Source organism: Poecilia reticulata, chromosome 12 (assembly GCF_904066995.2).
Source record: "Poecilia reticulata chromosome 12, P_reticulata-male-v2, whole genome shotgun sequence".
Taxonomy (NCBI): domain Eukaryota; kingdom Metazoa; phylum Chordata; class Actinopteri; order Cyprinodontiformes; family Poeciliidae; genus Poecilia; species Poecilia reticulata.
This window is the reverse complement of record NC_088841.1, coordinates 20,296,609-20,318,631: the sequence shown is the minus strand read 5'-3', so window position 1 is coordinate 20,318,631 and position 22,023 is coordinate 20,296,609. Positions and strand designations below refer to the sequence as shown.

The following is a 22,023-nucleotide window of genomic DNA, read 5'->3' as shown; positions in this document are numbered from 1 at the left end:
TTTTAAGTTTCAATTAAAAGTAAGAGAGAGTCCTTAAAGCCAGCCTGTTTGTTGCTACAAATCTGTATTCAGATCCACTAATCCATCCAAAATGCAAAAAAAGAACCCATTTAATTTGTAACACAAGAGAGTATGTTTAAAACCACCAAAAAGCATTTGTCTAGTTGTCTTACCGTGCCAGCCCATCGAGTACGGGAACGAAACTTCAAAGAGGTTATCGTACTTGGTCAGCAGTTGCTTCATGATAGCTGCCAGACCTGATAAACAACAATACAAGTACAAAAAAAAGGAAAAAAAGCAATAAGGAATTTGATTTGAATGGGAACATACTAATGCACAAAGTAACATGGAATAAACTTTTGTTATCATATATGTGTAACTATGGGAGTAAAATTCTAAAAATGGACAAAAATATCACTAAGTGCTGTAAATTTGACAAAATGTCACCAACTCATGTTAATAATGTGTGTTATAAAACCTCGTACTTATTTGACAGCTTTTAAAGTTTCTATTTCTTTATGATGAAAGTAATAATCTTAAAACGGTAAATCTGTAGTTAGACAAGGACTTAAAAAAACTGCTATTCTCTAGGTCACTTTTAAATTTCATTGTCTTCACAGCCTCTTAATCCATGCCGGGAAAACGCCAAGATGTTATTTTATTTTATTTTTTTAATGGTATCAAAGTGCAATAAAATCAAGAGAAAATGCTTGTCAATTCGTGTTACATCCCTTCAGAACTTAATATTATCTAAGTGATTTGGAAATTCAGCAAGCTTGGACATAGTCCTCAGTTATCAGTAAGATAGTATTCCAGATAGTAGATTTTTACACATTGTTTTTGTAAATATTCCACACTTTTATTTATGGACGGATGGATGAAAGGCAGGGAGGAAGGCAAGGCAAGGCAGACACAAAGTAGAACAAAACAACTACAAAAAGACGAGTATAAAAGGTCAGAAGGAGGGAAAGAAACAAGGAAGTCAAGTAGCATGGACACAAGGAAGAAAGGAAAGGAATGAGGGAAAAAGGCAGTCAAGACAAAATATACATGGAATGAGTGAATTTGAAATCCTTTCTGTTTCTCCCAGATTTTGCTCCTTGAATTTATACCAGATAGTGGAACTCTAATTCCGGGCCGTGAAACTCCTTTAAGAGTGGTAATCATTTGATTTGGTTATATTTTTAATAATCTGAGGCAATATTTTAAATGTTTTATTCCAAATTCATAAAACTTCCTCTTTTATCTTTAATTAATTTGTGTAAAATCAGTGTCTGTATGCTTGTTTCTGTTTATTTTTACTTACTTGAATCACCAGAAAATAATTTTAATTGAAGATAAATTAAAACATTGATTGCATAAACCTCTGTCTCTTTACTGAAAGTGTAATTATCTTTTATTAATTAATACTAAATAAATACTAATCTAAAAAAATATACAGACTCTTCTTCCTTTAGTTCTGTGAATTTGATCAATAGGAGATAATCAATTTTTAACACACAATTCTCATATTTTGAGGCTGTTTTAATTGTGTATTAATAAAGCTAATCAATTCTAGATGTTTGCACAGTGTATATTTCAGCACCTCTATTTTCTTTGGAGAATTCACAAGAGACTGATGACAAATATATTGAACAATGTTAGAAACGAGATTAAATAGAGATGCACAGATTTCATCCGTTGACTGAAATCTGACACTTTTCCCATTTAATCGTCCCCAAATGCAGAGTAGTTTGTAGGAACTGAAACATCTGATGTTTTCCCGATCAGTGAACGCACCACGCCTAAGCACTACCAAGTCGTGCTGACATTAGCACCCTTTTATGTGCATGCTGTAACCGACTAGAAAAAACTGAGAGGCAGTGATTTTTAGTATCAGCAGGTCTTTAAAAGAAAAGTCAAAAGATGGACAAGGAAGTTAGAGGCTCTTTAAAGCATGTTGCAGTTATTTGTGCTCTGAAAAAGTTAAACTTTCACCAAATACATAAAGGTTACCCAGTCTTAAAATCAACACCTGAACACTTAGTGATATTATCAGGCAGATACGAGGATCAAATAGTTATAAAATCACTACCGTCTTTTATAAATTACAATAATGTCAAAATTATCCTTTCAATTTGTTTTGATAGAAGTAAAGCTTTTCCCTTAAAAATAACTCTTCATGAGGTTAAGTCGTCATGTAAAAAAAAAAAAGTTACAAATTACATTTTGGTTTCCGAGAAGCTTGAATGTGACATGAATGACCATCAGTAAAACCTGCAGGTTCTTCACCGAGCCACTCAGTCACCTTAGACAGATCTTAATCACCTCCCTGCTCTCTCAGTCACTCGCTGTGTCAGTACTTTCACACTTACTGTCACGCTCCTCTGCTGTCAGTTCATTGATCCTGAGGATGTGTCGTCGTGGTAACAGCAACGTCTGGTAAGGCCACGTTGCCCAATATGGGACCACCACCAGCCAATCAGAATTCTCCACCACCACACGCTCCTAAGAGAACAACAGATTTTTACGCAAGTTATCTACATTTTAAGAACAAAGAGCCAAAAGTTCTTGCAGTCCCAATTTTTTTTTTTTTTATCTTATTTTCTTTGGGGGAGTGGGTGCAAAGATTTTTACTTTAATGAATGCACTTCTTTTTTTAGAAACATTAAATTCTATATAAAACCAAATCATTCGAGTTATTTTAGGATTTTTAACAAATATAAACAAGTATTTGGAAATGAATAGTTGTAAATCTGAATTGGTAAAACAATTTTTCCTTCAGGTGGGGCACCAAAACTGACGTCCTTGTAAATTTGGTCCTGTGTGTTAACAGAAAGCAGGATGTACAGCATTAATGGTTATTGTTTTTTTTAATTATTATTATTTCAAACACATGCATGTTTCACAGGAGTCAATTAGTTTTGACTTTATTACTTTCACACGGTTTTAATCCAACTAACCCATCCTTACCTCCTTCCAACTATCCGGCCATCAGTCATCTGATTGTCCATCTATCCTTCCATCAATCTTTCCACTTTTCTATTAATCAGTTATTCGCCATTCATCCCCTAGTTTACTCTGGCTAACCGTGGATTTTCTTTCTTCTGCTTCTCTCCACAGTCCAAAATATACATGTGGAGTTGGACTTCAACTAAGACAAAATTCAAGGCTTTTTCGAGCTGTTCCATCCAAAATCGCTCTGCTCTTTGGTTGCGAGGAGATAGCACACAACTGATTATGGTTATTTGTGCAAAAGAGCATCCTGCTGTTGAAGAAAACACCAGCTCCAAGTCTATTAAGACTAAGCTGTCAAGCAAAGGCAAGAGAAAACAAAAAATAATGAGCTACCACTGGCTGAAAAGCACTGCAGCAGTCCAGATATTTCCATGTGTCAGTCACTGTGAGGATCTGCCTTATTCAAATACAACACATGGGGTTGTAGGATGTTTGATTTCATTCGCTATTTACCATCAGTGTTGTGAGGTACTGAAACAGAACAAAAAAAAAAGATTTGACAAGTATATATACTTCAGTGCCACAAGCAAGACATGACGTATTATCGTTTATAAAGATTTGAGAGCAGGACGAAAAATATCAAAGTTAGTTGTGATGTTAATAGTGAATTCATTACTTATTTTATCATTTGGTGATAGATTATTTAGTGTTTTATTTCCTGTTTAAACTTGTAAATTGATGATTTTCTTAGTTTATTTTTTTTAATTTAGAAATTAGAATCAGATTTATTGACAAAGACTGTGCACACAAACGAGGAATTTGACAGCAGCTTCACACGCTCGCTCACAGTATGCAAACATTAAGTATTAATTTATAACATAAACTATAAAAAACAATGTGTACACACAGGGATATCTGCTTGTGCAGCCAACCGCCAGGTTGTGGTAGTGCAAATAAGCATATTTTGCTTCAAGTAAGTACAAAGTCAGCTACTCAACAGACTGAAGAAATGGCTGTGAAGATGATGATCAACAGCTCCTTTGAAAAGTTTTATGCCTTGAGTCGCTGTCGGAAGTATGGCCTCTGCTGGGCCTTCTCCCAAACAGTGCAGGATGACGTAAAGTCCCAGACTGACTGCGTCATCTGCAAACCTGCTTGCCGCTGCAGGGGGTCAAGCAGACGGCCTGCGATGACCTTCAGATGCTTCAGCAGCAGTCACTGTATTTCATAATCACAGACGTAAGAGCCTGCAGTCACTTAACCTTGGGACGGTGCGTTTCTTGTGGACCGGGACGATGGCAGAACGTTTAAAGCAAATGTCAAAATAATTTGATATCAACCTTTTCACAGCAAGGCGTTGGTAAATAATTAATGGATTCAGAGAGAAAACAGGAGTGTTATAATAACTGTAGAGGAACCAGTAATTTAACAGAACCACAAATTGCTTGGCTTTTTAATGGAAGTGAACAATTACTGGACTCTACTTAGTGAATAATAATAATAAAAAAATTGTTATTACTACTTTGCTGTCAGGATTTTAAACTTTATTGTATTTTATCAAGGTTGGGTAGAATAAAAGTAGGGGAGCAAAAAAAATTAACTTTGTATATTTTAAGTAAATTTTTTGTGTCTTCTTATTTTAACTGAACTGCTCTACACTGCTTTTGTCTTTTATTTATCTCCTCAACACTGTTTCATTAAAATATTCCAAAGATGGAACATTTAAATGAAATACACAACATATTCAGCTTTATGTAGAAAACAGATCATACCAAAAACATCATAAAATATCTTGCATGATTGTAAATAATGATGACACTTGACAAATGTCATATTTACTTGTTTCGTAATTAGTTATCCTGTTACATTTTTATCACGCAAAGCATTTGAAATGCCTGTTTGCTGTAATGTGTTATGCAAATAATCTTGACTTGACATTATTATAAGACAGTTCTACAGTTTAAGATATTTTTTGGGTTGATTTCTTCTCTTTTTTTTTTGTCTTAGCAACAAAGACGGGACTTGGTTTTCCTTTACACACAGCCTTTTGTGGGTAAACTAAAAAGTTTCAGTTGACCAGAGCTCCTTCATGCACATATTTACTGTTTACCTTGAGGCAAACTGCCTCAATGGTGCCACACTGTGTTAGTCTATCACATAAAAACTTTTTACTTTTATCAGCTCATTTGATTTTCTTTTCTGGCCAATATTTCATTTTTTTTCTCTCCTGCTCATCTTCTTGACCTTAGATGCACTTGCCTGTGTTCACTGATTCCCTGCTATCCTTTTTGCAAGATTATAAAGGGGCAAGCTCAAGACGGAAGAATTGAGGACAAGGAGAGGAAGCAGAGGATGTCCTAAAAGAGACCCCTAGCACGGCCAATCTCAAGGAGTTTTATTCAATTAGCTAAGAAAGTTTTTGTTTCAAAGTGGAGTGTCACCCGGGAACCAAAGCCCAATTCAGTGTCTTCCAAACACTTCGATGTGCCAATTTAGGGTCCCTAACCTTGGGTCAGGGAGAATAGAGCAAAGAAAGAGAGACAAACACACACATAAACACCAACACACTAGCCAGCTACTGACAAATCATTCTTGGCTACTCGCTCACACACAAACACTGTGCTTACGGCTTTCGCTCTGATTTTATAAAGGTTGGTGCCCATGACTAGCTCCCAAGGAGATCCAAGTGCCTACTCTGTTTTTCTCAAAGCCTTAATGTTACCTTCCACATCACACACACACACACATAAGCAAACATGAGTGTCCCCACAGTCCCAATGGAACAGGTCAGCTTATCCCCTGAACAAATTGTTGGCTTTTTTTTTTCTGACGCCCTCATCTTGTATCTCTCTTTCTGACTTATGTGTTTACAGCTCCATGCTCTTCTTTATTCTGTTCTAACTTTCATGCTTTTGCTTTTCTTTGGGTCTAAAATCGTTTAAGTTCATTTTAGACTTTACCAATTATACTTGACCTTATACTTGGAATATGAGGAGGTGACAGCATTTGAACCAAGATCCTGCTTGTAGCTTGCCAACTTTACATCAAAATGACATTACTTTAAGAAGAATAATTGAAGGCTCACCTTTAGTTCTAATGGCATCAATATCAGTGTTTATAGTGAGTGGAGGAGAAATGTCCAAAGTTAAATTTGTCTTTTTTGTGTGTGTGGGGAAAGCATAGGAGCATTTTTTTTCAGAGAGCTTGTTGGTAGTGTGCACTCACAGCTCGGGTCGGTGTAATGTTGTGATACTCTGTGGTCCAGTACTTTTTCTCACATCTCTATAAAAGCACTTAAAAAGTCAAAGAAGTTTGAGTTAACATTTTAGTGGTTTTGAAATCAGAACTTTCTAAAACCTTGGTACACCTTTTATACCAGAAACTGACCCACGTTTACAAAGAAAGTGCATTTTTGTTTAGTTTGTACGATCTAACATGTCTAATTTTGGCTCAATGATAAATTGTGAGGGCTAAAGCAAATCCTACTACAGAGCCAACACATTTTAAAACACTACGACAAGAACAACATCGCCAAAAATCAACATTAGTTATGCTAGAATGAAATGAAAAGCCTTTCCCCAACAGTTAAAGAGAAAATATTCCTCAAATTGTCAAGTCTGATTCCAATGCAGAAGGTTTTTTGCGAGTGTTCACTAATATGACATTTGGCAACACGCTAAAAATCTGTGTGAGCACCCTAAATGTACTCACACAGTTTCCCTAATGTTCAGGTGGGATGAAGACGGACGCTGCAGCATTATGCTAATGAGCATCAATGCCGTCCAATCACACGCTTCACTGACTGGGAGACAGGCAGAGGAAGGAAAATCAACAGAATGATGGAATAGGAGAAAAAAAAAAGGGGGCGAGGAGGAAAAGGGTGGAAGTAGATGGATGAAGGGAGATTTGTGAGAAAAGTAAAATGTGGTACCATTATTTAAATGGGATCTTTTAATCATAATTTTATGCAATAAAGCACTTTTAGAATAATTTGCATGGAAAAATTATCAGCATCATTTACCCCCTAATTTAACAAAACAGGTCAAATAAACATCAGATGATTTTATTTTTACACATCACACAAATTTACAGGGTTGGATTCCAAAAAATATTAAAAGCAAATCCAGCCTTTTATTTGTTCCTTTATCTTACCCTTCACTCCCCTTTACATTGAATGTTGAAAGATACAGATAAAATCCATGTTTTTGAGGCGAATATTCTGTTTTAAATGAAACGAAAAATACCATTGCCATAGCAACGCTTCCATCTTTGTAAACCTTTAAAGGTCGTTCAGAAATTGCCCTGAAGGAAACATGATGTATTTTCAGAATAATGTTTGACTTAAGGTGGAATGAATATCGCTGCTGCTGTGTGACCTGCATGCTCTTCTTGTTTTACCATTTGGATTGTGAGGATTTTATGCACTTTAGGAGCTATTAGACGTAAAAAAAAAAAACAAAAAAAAGTGATTTGTGAAACTGTTTAGGCTGAAAGGCTTAGAGTAATTTGTGACACTGCAACTCAGTGTGAAAGAACATAAGATGTCCACTTATCATCTTACATGTACCTTTTTCTCTGCTTCTTGTTTGGCGTACTGCACCAGCAGCGGCTCTCCGTTTTTCTGATAGTATGCTCTCTGGCAGCGGTCAGCCACAGCAGGCTCATTGGGCAGGAAGCTGCTGGCCCACACCTTTAACAGAAAGGGAAAGAAAACAAAGATACTCTGCATTGACTCAAACAAATTTATAAGTCAAAAAAATATTCATAAAACATGGAGGAAACATGAGCTTCTTGATGACCAATTTCCTTTAAACACTAATATGTGTATTAGAATGTGTACATTATTTTAATGAATCAACACCCACAAATGTTTGAATAACTAAATCTGTCAGTTTGCAAGTACAAATCCACAAACAGAGAATCGTTTGTTAAACTTTTCACAATTGTTCCAGAGTGCCCAATATTTTAGATCTTTTCTTATAAGCTCTTCTCTTCAGCTTAACTCAGTTTTTTATAGGATATAGCTGATTCTATGGGAAATGGGTGGTTTTGAGTTCATTTGTGTAGGATGCCATTTTCATTTTTCTGGCAGAGGCCCCAAATTTTATTTTATTTTTTTCAAAAATCTGCTACTTTCAAAAGTTTGTGGTGAGTTAATCTGTTTCAATTGTGCCCACTGTCAAAGATCTGAATCCAATCAAGCGCTTTTCAGATGAAGTGGTTTGGGATGTGCAGTCCACAAAGCAGAAGCAACTTGGAGGTATAATTGTTTCAAAACTGAACAAAAACTACCAAGAAAGACATTTTGCTGAATCGTTGCCCCAAAAACAGTGAGGACTGTTCTGAACGCAAAAAAACCTTCTAAAGACGCCGGAGAGCATCTCAAAAGCTTTTTTATGTTCGAAATCAGCAAAAACAGCACCTGTGTTTCACTGAACAACAAAGAAACTGGATGCTTACAGCTCTGAAGAGATTACTACAAACTCTGCATTAGTAGTCACGGGGGGGAAAAGTTATCTGGGTCTTTGTTCCTCATTAGAATTCCAACACATATACCCTCCAATGACACCTTCATTTTATCCACCTTCAAATGCCCCCTGTCTGCCACCTTTTTCACATCTCCTGATTATGCTCCTCCCTGTTCCATTCCCTTCCCATTTCCTCAACCAGAATGTCTTTTTGAAGACGCTTCTGAATCTCTCCTCCCAGATTAGTATTGACTGCCTGCCCACCTCTTGTCACACTGTAGGCTTTGTTATTAAGCTCTGTATTCTCCTTTGCGCATTCGGTCCGGACGATCTCTTTCAATGATATAAGACAACGTAAATGTGGAAATATGACATGCGTCCCAATATGTTACACACGTTTTTAGTTCACTTGTGCATGTAAAGAGAAAACCAACCACATCATTATATGAGCTAATTCTTTAAAGCGGATCCCATTAAGCATCAGCGTATTGTTGGATATTCATTCGCATACACACAAACACACACACACACACATGCAAAGTTATGCCCTTATCCGTTATGATAACACTAAAACAAAAGACACATTTAAATCAGCCACACTGATTGCTAACTGAAACAAACACATTGTTCCAGCATTGCTCTCATCAGCCACCAACTGGTGCTCCTTATCAGACTGCATTCACCTTAAATGAGATGCTGGCAATTTCTCCAATTTAGCATCCCTGGAGAAAATTATGCACGACGCTTCAAAGCACGAGACGCCACATATCTGAAAAGAAATATTCGGCTCTATTCGCGCTGCAGACAGAAACACTGCTTTGCATTTTGGTGTGGCTGTATTATACCCCTACATTCTTTGGCCCTCATAACATATTTCTATCACATTTCACAAAGCTTTTTATGGGCAACAATGAACATAACAGAAGACATTTGCACAATTCGGTTTTGAGCTTTATGGCATTTTAATGGGCATTAAAGCAGACAAGCAGTACAAAACAACCCCACAATTCAACTGCAGACTCTGGGCTGCAAGATAATTTAGAACATGAAAAAAAAAATGAAATTTTGAACAAGAGGTATTCGGGGTTCTTAAAATTAAAATCCACATTTATCTACTCGTACTTATGCAAAACGGCAAACAGTGCAGACATACACAGAAAGCCAGATAGACTCTCTGAGGAAAGATGAAGTAGTAATCTACTTTGTGGGGAGATTACCATCATCACATTGGGGAATACATTTGGTTTCAGAAAAGATAGTCCAGTAGACATGGTTTGAATGGGTACCAAAATTGCAACATTCTTTACATTTTCTGTTGGTGCAGTTCACTTTCGCACTGAACTATGTCAAACAAAACTAAACCCTTAGCAAAACCGGTTCACCCCCTTGACAGTTGTGGCGCTGCACCAAAGACCACTAAAGGAAACAACTGAGCGCAACTGCCTTCCTCACAAAATGTAAACAAATATGGAGTGGCGTGAGATATTAATGGTTTGCTTTTTGTCTTTGGCAAAAGACTGAGCCGTTTCTCCCACTAGTGCTGGACTTGCGCGTTTGTTTTGGTTGTAGTTACCCATAATGCCCTATGCTATATTTGGCTTCCTGCTTTAGCAGCTGCCTCTGTCTTGCTTGCCATTCACATATGCATTTTGAACCAGGTTTTAGATGTTTAGCTAAATGAATGAGACCACCTATGTATGGTCTCATTCATTATAAGTCAGAAAATATACATTTAGTATTATTTTCATTTATCCCAGCTATGTTTCCATTCTCCTTGTAGTTACTGTTGACATGTGTAAAGTAATGTGTTCTAGCAAAAGGTGGATTTTGGAACCAGATCATGCAGAGGCAAAACAAAACAGCTATAGATGATGTGTAAGAATGCACAAACACTGACCAGCTATAAGACTCCAGGCATGTGTAACAAGAACTATTTGAATAATGGGCTCTTTAAAACTGGTCCTGAGGCTATTGGTTCACCTCTGTCTTTGCATGCAATAATCCATCTACACGACAACAGTTGTTTCAAGATGCAAAGTGCAGATAACACACCAAAGAGAAACAAAAATATAATCTTTTACTAGAAGATGCAACTTCTGAGAAAGGCATTTCTTTTGATATGATATTTCAACTCCGTAAGTCTGTTAACTTCAACGTTGCTGCTCATGTGAGCAAATGCAACGCTACACAGAGAACCGCATATACACTGATGGCTACTGGAGTTTAAAAAGGGCTATTACTATTCAAGAAGCATATGTTTTCCTTCTTCCTCTCTGATCCTGTGAGACCAAAGTTATCAGAAGCCATGCCGCCCACAGAACAGGATTAAGATTTTTTTTTTTTTTGTTTCTCGTTAGTCAAAGTTTTACATCAATACTTCTAAGGTTTTCACCATGGGGGTGCGGGTGGGAGGAACGTGACTGCACAAACACATGGATTTTAATGCGCTGACAGATATGATAAGGAAGTAACATTATTTTAAAAGACGAAACCAAACTACATGAATGTATTCAGAGTTCTCTCATAGACTGGACCCAAATTGTATTCTGTACAAAAAATTGAAGCTATTGATTCCTTACAACTAAACCAGGCAAAATGGAATATTGATATGAAAAGATATGTATACTTTATAATGTGAAATTAGACAGGATTTTCACCTTGCAGCTATACTTTATAATCTATTTAATCATATTTTTCTCCAGTGACATACTGCCATCTGGTGGTAATTTCTACAATCTTGTTAAAACAAGGGAACAGACTCATTTAGACTCTGGGTTTCTTTGTCATCCACATCTAACTGCATTTAGATGTATAGACATTTAGATTTATAAGAATCATTCAGAAGTTGGGAAGAAAGTAGATATTTTAGGATGAGGAATGAGAAGACAACTTTTTTTTATTATTGATCACTGAAGACCTGGTTTTCGTCACTGTGTAGATTTGCTTAATTTCTATAGAAAGCCTAATGCACTTTTACAAGTATGCAGTTTTCTACTTAAGCTTGATACTCGGTATTCTATAAATGTGTATTTTTCAAACATTTAAAGTAAAAGGTTAACAAAAAGCAGTGCATCAATGCAAAGCTAAAGGGAAAAAGATAGAAGGTTGTCAGAAATGTTCACCAAAACCTGAAAAGTGCAGAATGCATTTGTATTCCACCCCCTGAATCAATACTTTAAGGAAGCATGGTTCTCTGAAATTACAGCTGCAAGTCCTTTGGGGTGCATCTCTACAAGCTTTCCACATCTCATTTCTTCTTTGCAAAATAGCTCAGGTTGAGCACAGCATATGTCAACAGAAAATTGCAAGTCTTCTCACAGATTCTCACATGGGTTTAAGCCTGTACTTTGACTGGACCATTCTACCACATTAAATAAGCTTTAATCTAAATGAGTGTCCATACATGCAGGATACCAGCCCTTGCTGATTTTGGATGCCACTGATCTAAACCAATCCATGTTGCACCAAAATGCTGCATGGCAGGTGCAATAAGAAACTTAGCATTTTAAAATAAAGGTTTTACAATATAAAGATTGCATCACTAAAAATAATGATGTCAAAGTTTTGGGGTTTTTTTCATCCAATGGCTAAAGGGCAAAATTGAAGCACCTTAAAAGCTTCTAATAAGCAGCTCTGATGCGGACTGGTAAATCATTTTGTAGATATGGGACAACAGAAACAGAAAAGACACAGCCACCTTTAATTTTTAGTTTGAACCTTGAACCTTGAAAGCTGCTGTTTGTTTGATCTTTGTGTTCTTGTAGATGTATAATAAAGTAAAAGACCTTTAAATATGGTGGAACAATCCTGTTTCAAACATAAACCCAGTGTTGCTGTTAAACGTTTGTGTTTTCTAGTTCTAAGAATTGCAAGTGGTGAAGGAGTGACTAGGCTAAACCACCAAACACACAACACACACACACACACACACACACACACACACACACACACACACACACACACTCTTTTTCTTGGGTGCTTTTACAGGGAAGATGTACATGGGGTATAACAAATCTCAGCTGGGAAACCAAGTAGGAAGGGATAATTGTGTCTCACCACACATATAATGTCTTAACAGGAGTCCTTCATTTGTTGTAACATTTAGAGGTGTTTCGAGATCATAAAGAAATCAAGCGCTGACATCTTTATAAAGAGCAGAGGATAACAACAAACAACAGGTCAAATAGACATGGCTGTGACAGATGGCTTGACAGCCATCCTGTCTCAAGGTCCACCAATTAGGGTTGTTGTCAAATTTGGTCGCAACTGACCAGGGGACCTTCTTCAAGGTTGTGGCTTGTGACAAACTGGAAACAGGACCTCTAATGGCTTTCTTCAGGCAGCTCTTCCCCAAAGACCAGACGTGTGGCGTGGATAACTGTTGACAGATTGTTCCACCTCAGCTGTGGCTCTTTGCAGCTGATTCAGTGTTCCCATGGTTGTTTTTTGGTTATTTCTCTGATTAATGCACTCCGTGCCAAGTTCGTCCTCAGGCAACCATTCATCACTTTCTTTCCACTTTATAATTACTCCTAACTTTGTGTTTATCTATTACATAAAATCTCCAAAAAATACACTGAAGTTTGGGGATGTAATGTGATAAAAAAGTTCAACGGGTATGACTATCCTCACAAATAGGGAGCTTTAATTTATCAGACTTTTTTGTGAACAATATAACATTTTAAATTAAATCCTTTTGCTCCATGTGTCTTTTTGCAACTTTTCTGCGTCACACCTTCATGAAACAGTTTGACAAGAAATGTCTCTCTCCCCGAATTGAGTTTCCTAAATCACCGTACCGAAGAGAAAAACATGAAGACGAGCAAAGCATCCGAGCTGTAATATAGGTGTGACTATGCATACCCCCTCACGCATAATGTGGCAAAGCTGCACAGCTGCATCTGATTTCTGGATGAGGACTCAATTAACAGCTCCGACGCTGTGACGTTTCTGACTTCAAAACCTGGACGTGTTTTTCTTACACTTTTGTAATTCTTCAGTGGTGTGTGTGAAGGAGCTGCAAATTAGGGCCCTTGTAGATGAAGGTGTGTGTATGTGATAAGTGTTTTATGTCATTTTAAACTCATTCTGCATTTTGAAAGCAGCTGCCCCTCACGAATGTCTAAACTTGAAGACAGGATTTTTCTATAAAGACATACTGAATGAGAGGAATAATGTAATTCTGTCTACAAAGTATCTATACGCCTAGAGTAGACCCTCGGTTTTTGCATATGGTGTAGATATTGAGCAGGAATACCTGAGAAAACCTTTTGTAACTAGCACAATATCAGGGGGATTAACTTATTCTACAACATTCTACAATTTTAAAGATATTGTAAAACCTTATTTTCTTCTAATAGTTATTAAAGTGTAAAGTGCTCTAAGTTTGTTGGAAACTGTGTAAAAGAGATGTATAAAAGGTTTTAAAATAAGTTTAGCTTTTATTGCAGCAGCTAAATCTCATACTTTTTTGGCAAAATCCAATCTTTGATGTATGTACAATTATCAATTCCAGCAATAATGCCACATGAAGAAAAATAAGCAAAACCAAAGAAAATGGTTTGCGTCCATACTAATAATTGAAATGTGACCTAAAAACTGTAATTCACAAATTACATTTTCATGCGTTTCAGTGTCTAGGAATACTTGGTACATTTCTCTCAGCCATTCAAGTGAGACAGATGGGTTTTTAACTTAATAACTTTTAGACACGGCTGCCGACAAACACTGCTACCAGCGTAAACTCAAGTGTTTTTTAAAAAAAAAAAAACATAAAATAGCTGAAATGCGACAGGCTAAGTAGGCGACACAGTTTACAACACCATCACACACAATAAGCAGAACGGTAAATATGTGTGCAGAATTCACTCGGTGTGAGAATGTGGGGTTTAGGTGCTCGTCCTACCTGACAGTGAGGATGTGGATTCGAACAACCCATCATTGCTCCCTTATTTTCAAAGATCTGCAGACAGAAGATGGGAGTCCATGTATATTTCAGGTGTAGATGACACGGCGTGCTTTTTTTTGTCAAGTTAAATTACCATAACCGAGAGCATATTGGATATTTCTGAGAAGATTTTTTTTCTCTTTACGGTGTTGGCTGACATGCGAATGTGAGTGAAAACAGTTTGGGATCTGGTTTCAATCCAACACCTATGGTAAAGCGAATTATTTATGAGAGTAATTTATTCTCTTGGAACATAGCAGCACCTGAAGTTTGAAAAAAAAAAATTGTTTTCACACAAAAGATTTTTTTTCTTTTCCCAGAGGAAGTGTTTTTCATGTAGTTATAGACCTTAATTCATGTTTTCGTACATCTCTCTTTCTGAGTACGTGAGTTTGCCCAGAAGCACCATTAAAGTTTCACCGACTTCAATGGAAGACGCCTTTAAAATACAAAATAACTGAATGGAAAATGTTGTGAAATTTGTGATGTGAACTTTTTTTTTACAGCTCTGCAATGTCGGAGAAAGTAAGATGAGGTGAGAGAAAATAATTAGCAGTAGAGGGAGTGTGAGGTTCACGTACCTGGACCCATGGATACGTAGCACCGAGTTCCTCTAAAATTTCAGCCCACTTATCAATCACCTTGATAATCTCTTCTTTTTTCATCAGAGGGAGGGTGACGTCAGACCAGGGGTGGAAGCACATGACCTTACTAAACATGACACAGAGAATGGGGAAGAAATGGTAATCATGCAACAATATACAAGGATAAAAATCAGTAAGCAGGACTCTAAATACCCATTCTGTCTGAATATAAAGCTTGACATTTTTTATTGTTTGTTTTTTTTAGACAACTAATAAGCTTGTGTCAGGAGAGCAAAACTTTTGGGATTGCGACACATAAGGCTGGGGTGAGAGACCAGATTTATCCTGCCATCTATAAGCCAACTGTTCCTTTTTGGTGGACGTGACAGAAAATATTATTTTCTGCTGTTGCTGGGACAATGTGCTTTGGTCACTAAGACCAAGATTGAGGTTTTTAGAAATGAACGTACCTCAAAAAAACTAATTTCCATCAGATCGCTTGCATGCTTGTTTCTTTTCCAGTTGCCCCTGATCCTCTGATTGTTACACAAAACATCATGAGCTCTTTAAATCTACCCCAAAATGGTATCGGACACTAAATCAAGCTTCTGCCATGGCTTTCAGAGCCCTCGAGTCCTGCAGAAAACCTGTTGCGGCGCCGGAGAGTATAAAACACAAGATCTCCAGCCTTGCGCATCGTTAAACTGGTAAACTGCATCACTTTTCGGTGTGATATTAACGGCTGAAACAAAATGTGTGCATTTTAAGGCCTTTTCTGTCTTTGTCAGGTGTGTCCAATTCTGTTCCAGCTCACACACCTCATCAGAATCTGTTCCCTCTCGCTCTTGCCGTTCCTCTTGGTGCGTCTATTATTTATCCTGAGTTTTCTGCTGTGGTTCTGGTCGGAATTAATAAGTAATAAACGTGCCAGTGCTATCACTGATCTACTTGGCCTGGTTAAATTGATAATCTGCAGGAGGGCTGTTTGCATCTCTGTTGTGAAGCGAGATCGCTGCTCTGGACTTTCCAGAGACCGACTGTCAAATACTACTGCATGCCCACTTTGAGATGTTTTTCAGATTGCACTGCTGAAGCTCAGGCTGTTGGCTAAAATGGTAAACTGAAAACATGACTATACTTGGATCACAAACTTAAATTAATCCTTTATTAAGCATACGATAGATCATTCTTCAAGCCTCACAAACAGGCAGCTATCTTCAAGAAGAGAAAAAAAAGATCTACATTTTATTTGTCAGTTTTAGCATTGCCTGAAACTGATGGTTTAAGGATATAAACCTTCCCTATTTATGGCAAAAATTGGGAGACTGTGAGAAAACCTTTTTGTGCAGAAGGGATACCTATTAAAAGAACCAGATTGGACAAAGAATGAGTAATTTTGTAATTTGTAATTTAGTAATTTATTTCAGACAAACCTTTCACCGGCAGTGTAGAACAAACACAAAGTACATAATAAATTTCTTGAAGACACATCACATCAGTGATTATGAGTCTGAAAAGGAGTATGAAGAAGTATAACTTATATAATCATACCCCTTTTCCAGCTGTAATTTATCACATTATTTTCAGTTTCCAATATCCTTCCTGACAAAATGAAATAATAATTGTAGTAATATTTCCTCAGCCAAATGAAAGTACTGCATACACACACATACACATTTGTACACATACATATATACATATTCACATATACATACACCTATACACATATACATACATACACCCATATACACACCCATCTGCTTATATACAAAATACACAACTATTTACATACCTTTATACATTTACCCACACCTGCACAGACCTGCACCCACTTGATGAAATCATACTTAGAGTTTTAATTCCCAGCCAGGATTATCCCCCTTGTTCTTCCTTATACCTTTGAATAATAGCTATTTTGAGATCTTTCTTAAAATATCTCATGCTTGGACTTTGCTTCAGCTCTTTAGAGAGTTTATTCCAGATCTTCACACCAACACCAGAAATGCACATTATTTTCATTGTTGTTCGAGCCTTCAAAGTTCTGAAATTGAGGTTTTCTTTATAGTCATATCCCCCCACTCTATCAGAAAATAATTTTTGAATATTTTCTGGTAATATTTTGTTTCAGACTTTAAACATAATCTGTGCAGTTTGAAACTCTACAAGTCAGTGAGTTTCAGTAAATAAGAATCTATGAATAGATTGTGGGGTATGACAATAAAAATCAGCGTTATGAACTAAACGGATGGCTCTTTTCTGTAATGTGCATAATGATTGAAGTGACGTTCTGTAAGTGTTGCCCCAAATTTCCACACAGTAACATAGATATGGTAAGATAAGTGAACAGTACATAATATATAGGGCAGAGGAGTTTAAATATTTTCTAGCATTAGAAAGAACTGCAATACTTCTTACAATTTTAGATTGAACATATTTTATGTGCGGTTTCCAACAGATCTTATTTTGAATCAGTACTCCCAAAAACCGAATTTCAGTCACTCTCTCCACAGTGATATTATCAATTTTTATTTGTAAATCACTCTTCTCTTTACACTTACCGAACAACATAAACTTTGTTTTATCTAAATTTAGCTACAATTTGTTAATTTTAAACCACTCTTTCAGTTTATATAACTCTAGATTCATTTCAAGCAACAACTGTCGTAAATTTCCACCCGTACCAAATATGTTTGTATCATCAGCGAATAGTACAAAGTTAAGTCTCTTAGAGACCTTACATATATCATTTATATACAAAATAAACAATTTTGGCCCCAATACTGATCCCTGGGGAACACCACAAACAATGTCCATGCATGAGGACTGGACATCACCCAACTGCACAAATTGTTGCCTATTGCTGAGATAACTTTTCATCCAATGCAATACTATCCTCTTAGACATAACACTCAAGTTTTCTGAGGAGTATGTCATGATCATTGTATCAAATGCTTTTTTTAATCAATAAACACCCCAACAGCATGTTTCTTTTTATCTAATGCACTGGTCACCTCTTCTATTAAATGCAGAACTGCCATCGCTGTGGATCTTTGTGGCCTAAATCCATACTGACTTTCAGTCAGTAGATGATGTTTACTAATAAATCTTTCTAATCTAACAACAAATATTTTTTCCACAATTTTGGAAAAAAATTGTGGCCTGTAATTTGTGAAATCATGTCTATTCCCAGATTTATGTAGTGGGATGACTTTCGCAATTTTCATTTTTTGTGGAAATATTCCTTCCTGACAAACGCTATGTGGCAAATACTAATGGCACTTTGTGGCCAAATTTGCATGTACACTAAACAATATTTTTAAAATTTCCAAAGGGTTTGCAATGTATGAAGGGTTTAGTGTCTGGTTAGCCTTGTAGTCAAACTGATTACAGAGAGAAAGCGTTTTATAAGTTTTATTTTTAAAATTTCCCAAGGCTTTTTTTTTCTCCTCTTTCTCCGCTGAGTATACGTAACTGAGAATAAATGTTTAATAAATTAATAATCATATAATGGCTTTCCAAATTTTACCTGCAACCACCTGGCCGTGCTTAAAAATTTAACATTGCTGGTGCAACCAAATTTTCTATCAAAACTCTCATGGAGAAACACAAAGCTTTTTTTTTCTTTCTTATAATTCTAAAATTGAAGAAATGGGATGAGATCTTTGACCCTTTAAGAGAGAAAAAATGACATAATTTGAACTTGATATGAAGTCAAATCTACAACATTGGGTTTAAATAAAACCATGCTGTGAGTTCAGCCATCTGAAACATATGTTATTGTGTTGTTTCTTCTTCTTGCTCTGTATTATCTGTATGGTGTCCTTGAGTACTCTGAAAGGCACCTCTAAATTAAATGTATTTATAGTAGTAGTAGTAGTATTATAGAAAAATATTTTTGAGCATGAATTGAACACACCACCTTAATGTCTCTGTGGGCTTGGGGGGGGGAAAAAAAGTTCACTGTTGATGCAACTGTTTATCAGGCTTACAAACGGAGCCGAGGCAAACAAACGTGAATGTCGGAGTAAAACAGATATTACATTTCTATTGACAGTCGCAGTCTTCTGGGACGAAAAGCAGCTAGTGTGCGATCAATAATTGAATACGACTTTGGTGTTTATGCTCAGAGCAAAAAAGGGTCTGCATTTGTGAATTGTTCATGAGAAGCCTTACAAGAGCTGAGAGCTCTCTGAGCATTTGTGTGTTTGAATCCAGTTGAACTCTAAAAGCAAAAAAACTAAAGTGTTGCTAGTTACCGTGAATGTATTGTAGATGTCTGAGTGGACAATATGGAAAAAAAAAATCATTTTATAATTTTATCCTAACACCACAAAGTACAAATATTTAGTAGCAATTAAAAAAAGATAAGAGTATTTTGACCAGAGAACAGTTCAAAACAGATTTTGTCAACATCTGTTAAGTACAGAAAGCATTTAACATATTGAAGACCTGAACTTTCTCTCAAACCATTTTCCCTTAATCAAAAATGTGTCTTATTTAAAACTTGAACAACACAACCCAGGTAAAATGTACCATTGCTACCTAAAAGGGATATGAAAACTATGACATTTTTTATCACAAAAATGTATTTGTTTTTTTTTTTCAATTTCATTGTCTCGTCTCCTTTGGCAATTCATATGCCCCCTTACATATCAATCTGCTGCCATTTAGTTTTAATAAAATTATAAATAGTTGCAAAATCTCCAATGCTCAAAATTTATGTATAATAGCCTATAACTCAGGCTGCACAGTGGCGCAGTTGGTAGAGCTGTTGCCTTGCAGCAAGAAGGTTCTGGGTTCGATTCCCAGCCTGGGGTCTTTCTGCATGGAGTTTGCATGTTCTCCCTGTGCGTGTGTGGGTTTTCTCCGGGTACTCCGGTTTCCTCCCACAGTCCAAAAACATGACTGTCAGGTTAATTGGCCTCTCCAAATTGCCCCTAGGTGTGAGTGTGTGTGTGCATGGTTGTGTGTCCTGTGTGTCTCTGTGTTGCCCTGCAACAGACTGGCGACCTGTCCAGGGTGTACCCCGCCTCTCGCCCGAAACGATAGCTGGAGATAGGCACCAGCAACCCTCCCGACCCCACTGAGGGACAAGGGTGTAAAGACGATGGATGGATAGCCTATAACTCAATTCTATATTTTCTGAAAACACTGCATGGAGCCCAATTTCCATTTATTTGGTTTCTGATCCCCTATGATGTCTGATCACACCAAACCAGAAGCAATATCTTACAGGTTGATCTAAATGACTGTCCAGTAATCTCTTTCCCTTAAAGCAGACAAGAGGCAGAAAGTTACTTTAAATCGGGTACAAAATGTCGAATTGATGGATTATTCAAATGACGTTCCCCCATCAGACACAGGATTCATTTCATACCTGATTTTTTTAACTTCAAAGATCATAACTGTCAGCTGGAGGTCATTAAATTATTTGGCTTGATCAGCAGCTTTTGTATTTTATAATTTAACTGGTCTATATGGGCATCAGAAGTACTCAGTAAAAACAGAGTCACAAAATCTTCAGAAAATCATTTTAAAAATGTATAAAAATGTGTGAATTATGAACAGAGTTCATCAAAAACACCTAACTACCAATATATATTGGCTGATATGCAACAGCTTCTTATTTAAAATACTACACTACTACAATGGCAGTCCAAGAAATCTGTCAAGTTTGAACATTATAAAGTGTGCAAAATGTTACCGTAGTTCATTGCTAGGATGCTGAAAGTAGAGAACGGCTTGTGTTGTTCATTCCGGATGTATTTAGGACAAAAAACATCTTCGACATCCTCTTTGTGCGCAGCTTTATGTCCAAAAACAAAGCTAAATTCGGCATGCCCTCTTCACATTTTTTGTGTGAAGACATCTAAGACAATGAGCTTGATAAACATCAAATATATGTTGGTTTAGTGGAGTTGGTAGCGCAGTTTCGTAACAGATCACATGTTCTCTCTGTGCATCTCTCCAGGTACTCCGGCTTCAGAAGCAGGTGAGTATTCTGAGGTATTCAACTGATACTTATGAGAACAAGCTGAGAAGTAAACTGGGACTTGAGAAGTCAAAATGAATATAGGAAACATTACTTTTATACCAAGTTTTGTTTTACATACTGATTAGATTGGTCGAGCTCTGTCTAAGCAAAAGCTCTAATTAATTCCTATAGCATAAGCTGACCTTTCGAGGAAATTTTAAGGAACCTGATAATTAAAATGAGAAAGCAAAGCAAAGTGTGACCACATTTTTCGTCACAGTGGTGTTAATTGGGAGCATATAGCTGAAAAAAAAAAAAAATACAATAAATCATTAGTGTCTGTCTTATCGCTCCCCTTAGCCCATTTTTCTTTGTCTCCCATGACCCAGATCCTTTAAGTCCTGTTTTCCGTATTGTTTTCCTCACTAATTGGCTCTGTGAAAGTTGCTCCAGGGCAACAAGCTATAGCTTATTTTCAAAGTTTCCTTTTTTTTTTTCTTTCTACCCCCAATAGACACAAACTGCGTGACAAACACAACACGAAGATGCACACAGATATTGCATGAGGAAAAACATCCGACGTAGACAAAAACCTCGACTCACTCAGACTCCAAAACACAAAAAAAAAAACACAAAAAAACTTGATATTTAAAAAATCAACACAGAGAAAGCACAACATGTCAATCACCGCTGCTTCAGTGCTTTTCACAGTGCGAGTACCTGACAGCGTCTACATCTGCCAACACTAGGGAATTAAACCCACAGTTCAGTTTTTAACCAGCACACTCACAGAAGACGTTTGATTTAATCTATTATTCAGTTGTTATGCAACTCTGCTGTCAGCCACAATCATCCACGTAGACCCACAAAAACAGGGGATTGCTCTTGAGCTTTATCAACAAACAGACAATCGTACTGTGACAAGATAAAAAAAAGAAGAAAAAAAAATGCAAGCTCGGTTTGTCACTTCTTCAAAAAATGATCTGTAGGAGACTACAAAAGTTCTGGGAGGTCAGGACGGCTGGAAAAAGAAAACATTATTTATACAAAAAAAAAAAAAGTTTTAGTTCTCTAAAGTGATATTGTCACCGTGAACTTTATATGAAATTAATT

The 22,023-nt window shown here is 36.7% G+C and overlaps 1 protein-coding gene across 2 annotated transcripts in view; it reads right to left on the bottom strand.

The window, feature by feature from the left end:
• galt (galactose-1-phosphate uridylyltransferase) overlaps nucleotides 1-22,023 on the bottom strand; it is a 30,862-nt gene that overhangs the window by 6,492 nt on the left and 2,347 nt on the right. For both annotated transcript variants that reach the window (XM_081613493.1, XM_008423850.2), the window contains 5 exons: nucleotides 14,934-15,063; nucleotides 14,311-14,367; nucleotides 7,505-7,627; nucleotides 2,355-2,487; nucleotides 174-257 (listed from right to left, as the gene is read on the bottom strand). In XM_081613493.1, the coding sequence (XP_081469619.1) occupies nucleotides 174-257; nucleotides 2,355-2,487; nucleotides 7,505-7,627; nucleotides 14,311-14,367; nucleotides 14,934-15,063 (527 nt within the window). The remainder of the gene's footprint in view (nucleotides 1-173; nucleotides 258-2,354; nucleotides 2,488-7,504; nucleotides 7,628-14,310; nucleotides 14,368-14,933; nucleotides 15,064-22,023) is intronic.